The 10406-nt window shown below is 36.5% G+C and overlaps 2 protein-coding genes across 12 annotated transcripts; one reads left to right on the top strand and one right to left on the bottom strand.

Annotated features, from left to right (window-relative positions):
- The first annotated feature begins 202 nt into the window (after window positions 1–202).
- Window positions 203–5778, top strand: LOC107887350 (probable methyltransferase PMT5). 4 transcript variants are annotated; one of them, XM_041097858.1, is made up of 11 exons: window positions 203–364; window positions 698–1684; window positions 1884–2019; window positions 2223–2463; window positions 2967–3192; window positions 3372–3526; window positions 3664–3699; window positions 3775–3967; window positions 4389–4521; window positions 4862–5068; window positions 5499–5778. In XM_041097858.1, exons 2-10 carry the CDS (start codon window positions 1173–1175, stop codon window positions 5009–5011), a joined length of 1782 nt encoding a protein of 593 aa, XP_040953792.1. In that variant the 5' UTR covers window positions 203–364; window positions 698–1172; the 3' UTR covers window positions 5012–5068; window positions 5499–5778. The 4 variants fall into 4 exon arrangements, with proteins under 4 accessions (XP_040953792.1, XP_040953784.1, XP_016667038.1 ...); XM_041097850.1 differs by having other exon boundaries at window positions 3664–3967; XM_016811549.2 differs by lacking the exon at window positions 5499–5778 and having other exon boundaries at window positions 3664–3967; window positions 4862–5184.
- A 200-nt stretch (window positions 5779–5978) lies between these two features.
- Window positions 5979–10078, bottom strand: LOC107887351 (pentatricopeptide repeat-containing protein At1g26460, mitochondrial). Of its 8 annotated transcripts, none has more exons than XM_016811553.2 (7): window positions 9291–10078; window positions 8529–8751; window positions 7949–8431; window positions 7135–7341; window positions 6710–6847; window positions 6397–6619; window positions 5979–6271 (listed from the first exon to the last, which is right to left on the bottom strand). In XM_016811553.2, exons 1-6 carry the CDS (start codon window positions 9902–9904, stop codon window positions 6431–6433), a joined length of 1854 nt encoding a protein of 617 aa, XP_016667042.1. In that variant the 5' UTR covers window positions 9905–10078; the 3' UTR covers window positions 5979–6271; window positions 6397–6430. The 8 variants fall into 8 exon arrangements, with proteins under 8 accessions (XP_016667042.1, XP_016667041.1, XP_040953810.1 ...); XM_016811552.2 differs by having other exon boundaries at window positions 6411–6619; XM_041097876.1 differs by having other exon boundaries at window positions 7949–8428.
- Window positions 10079–10406: the final 328 nt, after the last annotated feature.

Raw genomic sequence — 10406 nt, 5'->3', positions numbered from 1 at the left:
ATAAATAATGAAAAAAGTGGCCTATTTCCGTAAATAAGGTAGGAAATGGGCTTTTATTGGTAAAATGGTCACTAAATACAGCCACTCAATTATAATTTTTTTCATTTTAGGAAATGGGCTTTTTGTAGTTTACCTGATTAAAATCCCCTTAGATAAACCATATTAAATGATTTCTGCTGCACCTTTGTCTGTTTTTTATTCTTTCCAATTTTGTTTTTATTCGAACCTATTTATTTATAGATCTATCATTACATGTAATGATTTCATCAATATATATATATAAACTTTTTTTTCTCTCTCTCATCCTCTCTTTCGTTCAGTCGTTCTCTCCATTTGTCGATTTTCAGATTTTGAATCTCCACAGGTACGCTTCCACGTAAACCCTAATTGCTTCTGTGTATTTTTTTTCTTTTCCTTTTCTGTTTTCGATTTACATTTTATCTGCTTCTTCAATAATCTTTTTTATTTCTTAATTTTTCCTTTTTGAGATCTGATTTTATGCTCCCGGATTTAAAAAACGGGAAGTTTTTTTTCCTCTTAATTCTGAATTTCGAATATATTGAATTTTTCTGTTTTAATCTTTAGAGTAAGAATACTGTTTTTAGATTGAAATTCATTCAATCTAGCAAACTGGCCGTTAAAGAAACATAATTTGTTTTATTTTTGTTAAATATTGATTTTGGTGGTGCATTTGCAGCTTGTTGCGATTGGACACTTGCTGAGACTGAGGGATTGTCATTACTCGAAATTAAGTTTTGATGGGCACTGTTTGGATTCTAGTAAAAGGATACTGCGGTAAATTTTGGATTGGTTTGAATTAGGAGTTCTGTAATTCGCTTTTAGGCCGTTGGATTTTGGGTGGAATTCTTGATCGATATCAAGGAATTGAAATTCAGCTTTGTTTTTTGTTGGTTTAATTCTTTTTCGTGGTCATGGTGGATTTACAGTGAACCTGGATTTCGTACTATTTTATTATCTGTTGCTTGTGATGGCTGATGAAAGATCGGAGCAGGTAGGAGCATAGAAGAGGCTTGTTCGACTTACCCGTGTATTCACGGTATATAGAAGCTTGTGAGTGATGATGGGATATGGCGCACAGTTCCTGGAGACATAAGTTAAAGGGATTGGTTATCTAGTTGATTCCCAAACTTCGATTGTTTAAAGCTTTGGACATGAGAAGCCCCTGGCTCAATAAACTATCTGTCATTCTTGGCCCTAGACCGCCAGTCAGTTGGTTGTTCTTGTGCGTTGTCAGTTTGCTTGCGCTGATTACAGTCTTTGGATCGTCGTCTTCTAGTTCTTTTGACTCTGTAACCTCCACTTGGGTACCTGAGAATTATAAAAATTATAGAAGGCTAAAGAAGCAAGCTGCAATTGATTATTTTGAGCTTAGAACTCTCTCATCAGGTGCTAGTCGCCAAAGGGAGCTTGGCTTTTGTGGCAAAGAAAGAGAGAATTATGTTCCTTGTTACAACGTGACAGCAAATCTTTTATCTGGGTTTAAAGATGGAGAGGAATTTGATCGACATTGTGAAGTAGTAGGGCAAGGAAAGTGGTGTCTAATTCGCCCTCCTAAGGATTATAAGACTCCACTTCAATGGCCTGCTGGTAGGGATGTGATCTGGAGTGGAAATGTCAAGATAACTAAAGACCAATTCCTTTCTTCTGGAAGCATGACAAAGAGGTATTTATCAAAGCATTTGGATGCTTTGTTAAAGTAGAGAAAGTATCAGGTTTATCTCCTATGGTTACAAGCTTTACCTTTTAGAATTTTGCTAGTGTCTGTTCATTGTAGCAACGTGTGTATTCTTCTTTCTTTGTTCTTTACATGATCAATCACATCCTTTCTAATCTACCTTCATAATCTTTTAATAAACTGTTAGAATGATGTTGCTAGAAGAGAATCAAATTGCTTTTCAATCTGATGCTGGCTTAACCTTTGACGGTGTCAAAGATTATTCTCGCCAGATCGCAGAGATGATGGGACTAGGAAGTGACTCTGAATTTTTACAAGCTGGGGTAACGCTTTTTTATTTTTATTTTTTCATTCTATTATTTTAGCTTTTGGGGTGCCATGAGCTTTGAGGTCGGTATCTTTGGAATCAAATATGTTCTAATATTTTAGCTTTAATGTTTACGAATATGAGAAAGACACTATATGGTCTTCAAGAGGAAGTAAAGCAATCTGCACCATGGTATTTAATATTCCTAATTTATTACAGGTACGCACTGTGCTTGATATTGGCTGTGGATTTGGAAGTTTTGGAGCTCATTTAGTTTCAATAAAGTTGATGACTCTTTGTATTGCTGGATATGAGGCAACTGGAAGCCAAGTTCAGTTAGCTCTTGAGAGGGGTCTTCCAGCAATGATTGGCAATTTCATAACAAGACAACTGCCATATCCATCATTTTCATTTGACATGGTTCATTGTGCTCAATGTGGTATTCCTTGGGACAAGAAAGGTACTTTGGAGTTTAAAAGTAGGCTTGCTTTCTGTTATTTATTGATACTCATTTCAATTGTTATAAAATTATTTGGAAAGATGTAGCTATACCACTGTTCTGTTCCCTTTTTTTTAATTGATAATCTTCATGTCATGTTTCGTTATAGAGTTCTTTAGTTCTTTTGTTGAAAGTACAATGCTTTGTACTGATGCACTAAGGTGAAGTGTGGTGCATTGCTAACAGTGCCATCTGTTTAAGATTAATAATGCTGTTATCCGTGAAATGTATTTTGGTGCTGAAACTTCCTCCTTTGACCATTGATGGAGAAGACAAATTTTAGGGGGAAAAAAGACGGAAAAAGTATAATGCATTTAGCCCCAATCGCCTAGTGCTACTGTTACATGTGCATATGATCATAATTCATTGTCTATTACCTATCTATATTTAACAAATAGGCAAGGATAGCTGCCTATTTTGAAATTACATATGCTTTGCCTTCTAACCATGTCTTCATAAAACAGAGGGGATGCTTCTCATAGAAGTAGATCGGTTACTCAAACCTGGAGGTTATTTTGTTTTAACCTCACCCAAAAGTAAGTCACATGGAAGTGCAACAGGTACAAAGATAAGAAACATGCTAACACCACTGGAACAATTCCCTGAAAAAATTTGTTGGAGTCTTATTGCTCAGCAGGATGAGACGTTCATCTGGCAGAAAACTGCTGATTCTCAGTGCTATTCTTCTCGGTGAGTATGCACTGATAATTTTCACTCTTCTCAGAGTAGCTCTTAGTTCAATCGCTTTATGAAACAGGCTTTCAATTCAGTAAAACTGTCTTTAGGTTGTCTCACCCTTTTTGTATTTGTTCCTCTTAACTTCCAACTTTCAGATCTACGATTTTCTGACTTTGTTTTCTTGAATACAGCAAGCAGAATGATGTACCCCTTTGCAAAGGACATGATGCTTCCTATTATCAGGCCTTGAGCCCATGCATTATTGGACCTTCCAGCAAACGCTGGATTCCTATTCAGAACAGGTCCTCTAGCTCAGAATTGAGCTCTGCGGAGCTTGCACTTCATGGAAAGTATTGTTCCAACCTTTTTCTATCCTCCTGCACCTGTATTTTTGTTTTCCTGTTGTCTTGCAAATGCAATCCACGGTTTATGCAGTAGATGACTTTATCTGGCTAGTGTATTGATGTAAATTAATCCTTGCAGGAGTCAGTCCAGAAGATTTCTTTGAAGACTTGCAAGGTTGGAAATTAGCTTTAAAAAACTATTGGTCTTTGCTTACTCCATTAATTTTCTCTGATCATCCCAAGAGGCCAGGTGCTGAAGATCCATTGCCTCCATTTAATATGGTACGCAATGTGATGGACATGAATGCTCATTATGGGGGTTTAAATGCTGCATTCCTGGAGGAAAAGAAATCAGTGTGGGTGATGAATGTGGTGCCTGTTACGTCACGTAATATGCTACCTCTTATTCTTGACCGAGGTTTTTCCGGTGTTTTGCATGACTGGTTAGATTTTTACAACTTCGAAGTAATTTTTTTAAGTTGATAGGAATGAGATGGTTTAGGACTTCAAATTTTTCTTTGTTTTTAGCTATATTTATTTTCACAAGTTTTTGACTCATTTTCTTCCAGATTAAGATAACGTTATAGTTTGTTAATCTTAAAGATTCTGTTAAAATAATTTGCTTTAGTTTTAGATTCATTCTATAACTGAATATTACTGTCTTCCATAATTTTTCTATATATTATGAGCTTTTAGTAGTTGAACTATATTTGACTTATTTCCTCAAATCATAGTGACAAATAAAGACATGGTTCACCGTGGTAGAATTGCTAATAAGATTGCTCCTTTCTGACAGGCAGCTATTTATCAATCTATTGGATTGTGAAAACAATTTTCTTATCTGATATAACTGGTGGTGTTCAGGTGTGAACCCTTCCCAACATATCCTCGAACATATGACATGCTTCATGCAAATGGGCTCCTCTCGCACCTCTCTTCAGAGAGGTGCAGTTTGATGGACTTGTTTGTAGAGATGGACCGAATCCTGCGTCCTGAGGTAATTTCCACTTTTTACATGGTTTATGCTTGAATTCCAATGGGTGTATTTATGCCGCAATTACCTGTAAATGTCCCAACCGTTTGTTAGATAGTTTGAAGGAAAGTATCACCATTCTTTTTTGATTTTTCATATGTTTTCGTTTTATATTCAACAGTACCGCTGCAATCTTTTTTTTTTTTTTTTTGGATATTTTGAATCAACCCCCTAGAATGCTATTTCATTTTATGTGTACTAGAATATGTTGTGTTAGGGAATGATTTTTGAAAGATTTGTTGCTTGAACAACAGTATAATGGGAAGCATTCATCCTTATAATATTTGCTTATGTTTATTTGCAGGGTTGGGTTGTGCTTTATGATAAATTAGGAGCTATAGAGTTGGCACGTGCGCATGCTACACAGATACGATGGGGTGCAAGAGTGATCGACATTCAGAATGGTAGTGATCAGAGGCTACTGATTTGTCAGAAACCATTTTTGACAAAATGATTGATCAAAGAAGGATCAGGTCTCAAGACCACAGATTTGTACACTGTTTTTTATCTGGTAATTCCTCTAATAAAACACCAAAACATCGTCTATGATTCACTTAGCATGGAAGTAGTGCATGTAGAAGCATGCATGAACAGTTAAAAGTAATAATATATTATGCAGATTATTGAGCTTTGATGCTCAGGACATTGGAACTTGATTGACTTTGTGATGAACTGCTTAGGGGATACGGTTTCCGATAATGATAATTTGAGATCCTCAAGAAAATAGGGAAAATGAATAAAGAAAAGAAATTATAACCTAAGCTTCACACATTGGGTTCCTTGATTGCATTGCATCAGTAAGAAAGAAAGAAACCCTAAGCATCAAACCTAAGGTTGATTGCATCCCACTGTATCTGAATGCCAGCAATAATGCAAAATACCATATAATCTATGAACAAGTCCTTATAATGTGGGCAAACTGATGAAGTTTATTTTGGCAGCATCAGACTGTGAGATATGATGTGGAGTCGAGACAGGTTTGACATTTAGTGACTGAACAAGGAACAAAGGTTGAAGGCTGTAGATTAGAAAAGGAGGTAGCTGCAAAATGTAGCTGCTCTACTTTTTACCTTTTTCTTTTTTTAAAAATTTTGGTCAAGGCTTTGTAGCAATTCATTCATCCATGTCATTTCTTTACCTACTTTATAGTGAACTCCTTGTATCGAACCATCATTGCGGTGCAATTGCCACGAAATGTGATTAGTACAAAAGATCAACCAAGCTCTCTCTCTCTCTCTCTCTCTCTCACTTTTCCTAATGGTTCCAGTTTTCCATTCAAAAGCTTAGCCATATAGCAAATGGGAAATGATTCGTACGCCTCAACTCAAATGTTTACGATATCCTGTAATATGATCATCACAGCCAAAAGCAGACATTCGTCTCTTTTTTTTTCTTTTTTCTTTCAGAAATAATCAAGAGGATTGCGAAATTATTTGATTAAAAGGTGCAAAAAAGAAAAGACATTTATTTGTCAACATGCGAATACCTTTTCCTAACTTTTTTCTGTTCCTATTCCTCAGAAAGCATATAAAGGGTGAAAAAAAGAGAATTGAGATATTAGAGGGGGGAAATCACAAGCTAAGAACACGATATTTATCCTCCAAAGGCTCAGAATTGACAAAAATCTAATAACAAATGGGTTGATTACTTCATCGGAACCTGGTTAACCCCAATTGTCGCTCTTGATAATTTCAAGCATCATGTAGTCCCAAGCCTACAATAAGAGATGAATTCCAAGTTAAAAACCCACTAGCAAAAGTTCAAGATTCTCAATTCATTCAAGAGCATAGAAGAAATGTGGATGTCAAGGGCACATAGATATAGTCCGGAAATGCTTACACAAGTATTGATACCTTAAGACTGCATAACTTGCCTATGATGCATATTCAGTGCCATAGTCAAGATCAAAAAGGATGCCCCTGCGATTTTCAGAGCCCATCCTGATCCTGAATTTCTTAGCCAGAGATTCAACTTTATCATCGCACTCGTAGTCCATCTCTCGTATGCATCGCCTTCTGACCCTTTTTAGTGTTTCTTTGGATGGTACAAATCCAGAGGTCACCTGCCAAAAGAATTGTTCAATGCCCATCAATCTTTTTCTATGGAGATGTCATGTGCTAATTCCTAACAACCAGAAAGAAAATGGAGTTACCATCTTGTCAATCATAGAGAGAGCAGCTTTTTGATCTCGATTGATGAGATGAGCATCAATAAGCAACGAATATGACTTAGCATTGGGTTTCACACCCAAGCTCAGCATGTGCTCAAACACCCTTGAAGCTTCAAAAGTCTGCCATGAAAGGATATATTATTTACTTGAAGAATTAGGTTTAAGTTCACAGCTTAAATCCCAAGAAAGCACCTTTCAGTTGGGAAGGGGGTGGTTCGATGAGTTTTTTAGAACGTAAGACTATGCTACAGGAGCAAGAGAGAAAAAAGACACAAAAGAAGAATCAGGCTAAGCATTTTTAACAACATCTAGAATACATGCATTCAGCAAGCTCAAGATTAACTAATGCATGCAGCTAAATGTACTGGTTGCAAGTGTATGTACATACAAGGGATAGAGATACATACTTTCTTCAGCTTTCCAAATGCATAGATTAGAGCATTATATGAATGAATGTCAGGGGTCAACCCAAAAGAGGAACTTATTGCATCAAATGTTTGGTAGGCACGCTCGATATCCCATATGTTCCCACATCCCAAAATTATACAATTCAGAGCGGCAACAGACTTGTATGGAGGGTCTGCACGACTTAAGTTCTCAAGTTGAAAATATACCTGGGAGAATATTTCAAATTTTCAACATCAGCAACACCCTCCTCTATAAATGAGCAAAAAATATGCAAGTAGGTTTATAAAAAATTTAAACAAGCAATGATGAATTGAATACCATAACAGCAAACTTGAAAAGCCTTTATTTCCCCAAAAGAGAAAAAAAAAGGAAAGAAAAGATTTCTCTCACACAAAAATTGTAGTTACAAGGATGTAAGTGCTAAATTCTGATAAAGTGGCCTACAGATGCAAATTCTAATATAATTGCCAAGGCATGCAGCCATCAATGAATGCATTCCAAGAATAGAATGATGCAGCAAAAATAATTTTATTTTAAACATATTCCACAGTTCTAAACACAAAGACAAGTGGTCTAAAAGGCTTCATTCAAATGCTCAATAAGCATCAAATGGTTATTGAGCAGCTTAAGGAACTTCTTTGAAATTTATTCATCACTAATATTTCTAAATTGGATTCATTCTAATTTAAAAGGCAACATGCATGCATGGTGATATTTCACATACTAATACCCTTCTCTTGAGAAATATAGCAATCGTCGATAACATTAAATAATAGATGATTCAAAGGAATATCAAAATGTAACAGGACATACTGAATCCAAAGTCTCAAAACCATTCTTGGAGCAAGCCACAACCAAGGGATATAAAGAGGTGAAAGGTGAGAACAGGTCTTCTGCTTCGTTAGTGGACTTGCCATGAGTAGCCTCAAACTCATGCAACGTGCCAAAAGCTTTCTGCAGATTCCCCAATGATGCATGTGCATAAATCTTCCCAAGGAAAGATTCAGGGTTGGGCACCTTCTTTTGACGCAATGAACGCCGTAGGATTGCCCAGGACACATCCAACAGTTTCGAACTGTATGTCCTACCCGCAGTTACAAGTGCTGAGACAATTAATCCTTCATCTACAGAAAGCAAGAAAGGCGGCCTTGCATTTTCACCCCGAGCAATCCATTTGGCCATAAATTCCAAGGCATAAAATGCTAGCTTGCTGTTATCCGCTTGCATTGCAACTTCTGCAAGATAGTTGCACAAAGTCCAATTTGGATAAAGAGCTCTATTCTGATCTGTTGTCTGCTAAGAGTCATAAGAACAAAGTTAAATAATCAAACACTGAGCAAAGGCTACCTCCTAATCGAAACAATATCATTAGCAAATAACAAGAGTCATATACCTTGCACATCTCAATGACATTGGCCAATTCATCAAGCCGGCCTTGTTTAACACAGCATGCCACACATTCTGTAAAAACTCGCATGGACAACTTATATCCAGATTTTAAGGCCATATCAATATGATTCAAGGCTGCTTCAAACTGTTGTGACTCAAATAGCATTCCAATAACCAAATCATAAGTCTCATCGTCAGACAGAGATTCTGTTCCACCTTGCAGCATCCTGATAGAAATAGATTGAAGGTGAATATCACCAATATTTTAGAAAACAATTCCAAAGATAAACATGCTAAAGCAGCGTATTACTGATGCTATTGAATTCCTAGAAAAATGAATGCACATCCTTATTGAAAGCAAATTGATTAAAAAAAGGTCTTTAAAGTTTTAAAAGGAAATATATATATTCATCCACGACCACACAACCCCAAGTCCGATAGTATGGCAGAAGTGATTGTAACAAAAAATATATTATATATATCATTTTAAATAAAAAATCCAAACTCTCAATATAATTACAAAAAAAGAAACAAAATTAACTTAAAGATTAATCCAAGCCCACTGCTACGAAATGCAAATAAACAAACTTTAGCAGCAAATTAGAAACAATTTTAGTTATATCCCTTCTCATTTATTAACTCAAATATTTATGGAACTTTCAAGCAAAAGGCAACCTACAATTATCCAAAACACCCCCAAAAAAAAACATAGGGCTTTAAAAGAGAGAAATTGGGGGGGGGGGAGCATAGTGCTACTATAACTAACCGTTCAAGCAGCTTCTCAGCAGCTTCAGTTTCCTTAGCTTGCTTCATAGCCTTTAAAACGAAATTAAAGGTCGCTGTATTGGGAACAATGGCAAACTCGTCCATTTGCGCCACCAAATCAAGCAAATCACCTGCCGATGCTCCGATCATAAAACTAGCCCTCAAATACTGATTATAAAGATTCACATCGGGCTTATTGGGCTTCCCATTCTTATCCAGCGATCGAACCCAGAACTCAAATAGCTCTTTCACGTCGGTCCATCGTTGCTGAGTCATCAAATCAGCAAAATGGTTCATTAAAGCAGGGGCATCAAGGATTTGGGAGAGGTATTGAATCCGTTGGCCAGGAGTTTGGCTGAGGAAGCCGAGGGGAATAAGGGATTGCGCTAGGGAGGTTGTTTTTCTGGCTGCGTTTGGGTCTCGCCAGTTCTCGTGGTAAAGGGGGCTGCCGGAGGCTGGGTTGGGAGGGAGAGGGGTGGTTTGAGTTTCAGCCGTGTGGGCTGACTCGGCAAGTTGGGGTTCTTGAGAGAGGTAAGGGAAGCTGGAAATGGATTTGGCTTGGCTTACTCGGAGTAGGATTCGTGTTCTGGTCAAGATCGCCATTTGTGAAGCCATTTTTTGTTCACTGTCAATAGTGAAGCAAAAGAGCTAACTTCTCAGGTTAGGGTTAAAAGGGGTTATCGCCTTTGAAGGAGACAATAGTAAATTCAATATTGGGTTAATTTCATTATACATACACAAACTATTTCCGATTCTAAATTCATCCCTAAATTAAAAAATGTTCGCAAAGAATCAAATTTTTATTGAGGGGTGAGATCGGTTTATAAGAAATCGGGGTATTTGGTTTTTTTATTTTTCGAATCGGTGGTCGGTACGGATTTGGGTTTCATATGGGCTTTGAGCTTTTGAATTTTATTAATAATTAGATTAAATTATTTTTGTTTTATGTTTTTAAGACATTATTTGGCAATTTTATTTTTTTTAATGATACATAAAATCTCAATTAATATATTTATTTAAAAAATAATTTGTAAAATCTATAATTAAAAATCCAATTAAACTTTGATTTAATCACACCCAACCTTCATTGAACATGGTTAAATATTAAATTATTTGT

Source organism: Gossypium hirsutum, chromosome A03 (genome assembly GCF_007990345.1).
Source record: "Gossypium hirsutum isolate 1008001.06 chromosome A03, Gossypium_hirsutum_v2.1, whole genome shotgun sequence".
Classification (NCBI taxonomy): domain Eukaryota; kingdom Viridiplantae; phylum Streptophyta; class Magnoliopsida; order Malvales; family Malvaceae; genus Gossypium; species Gossypium hirsutum.
The sequence above is the reverse complement of the archived record's forward strand: the minus strand, read 5'-3'. Positions and strand labels throughout refer to the sequence as shown.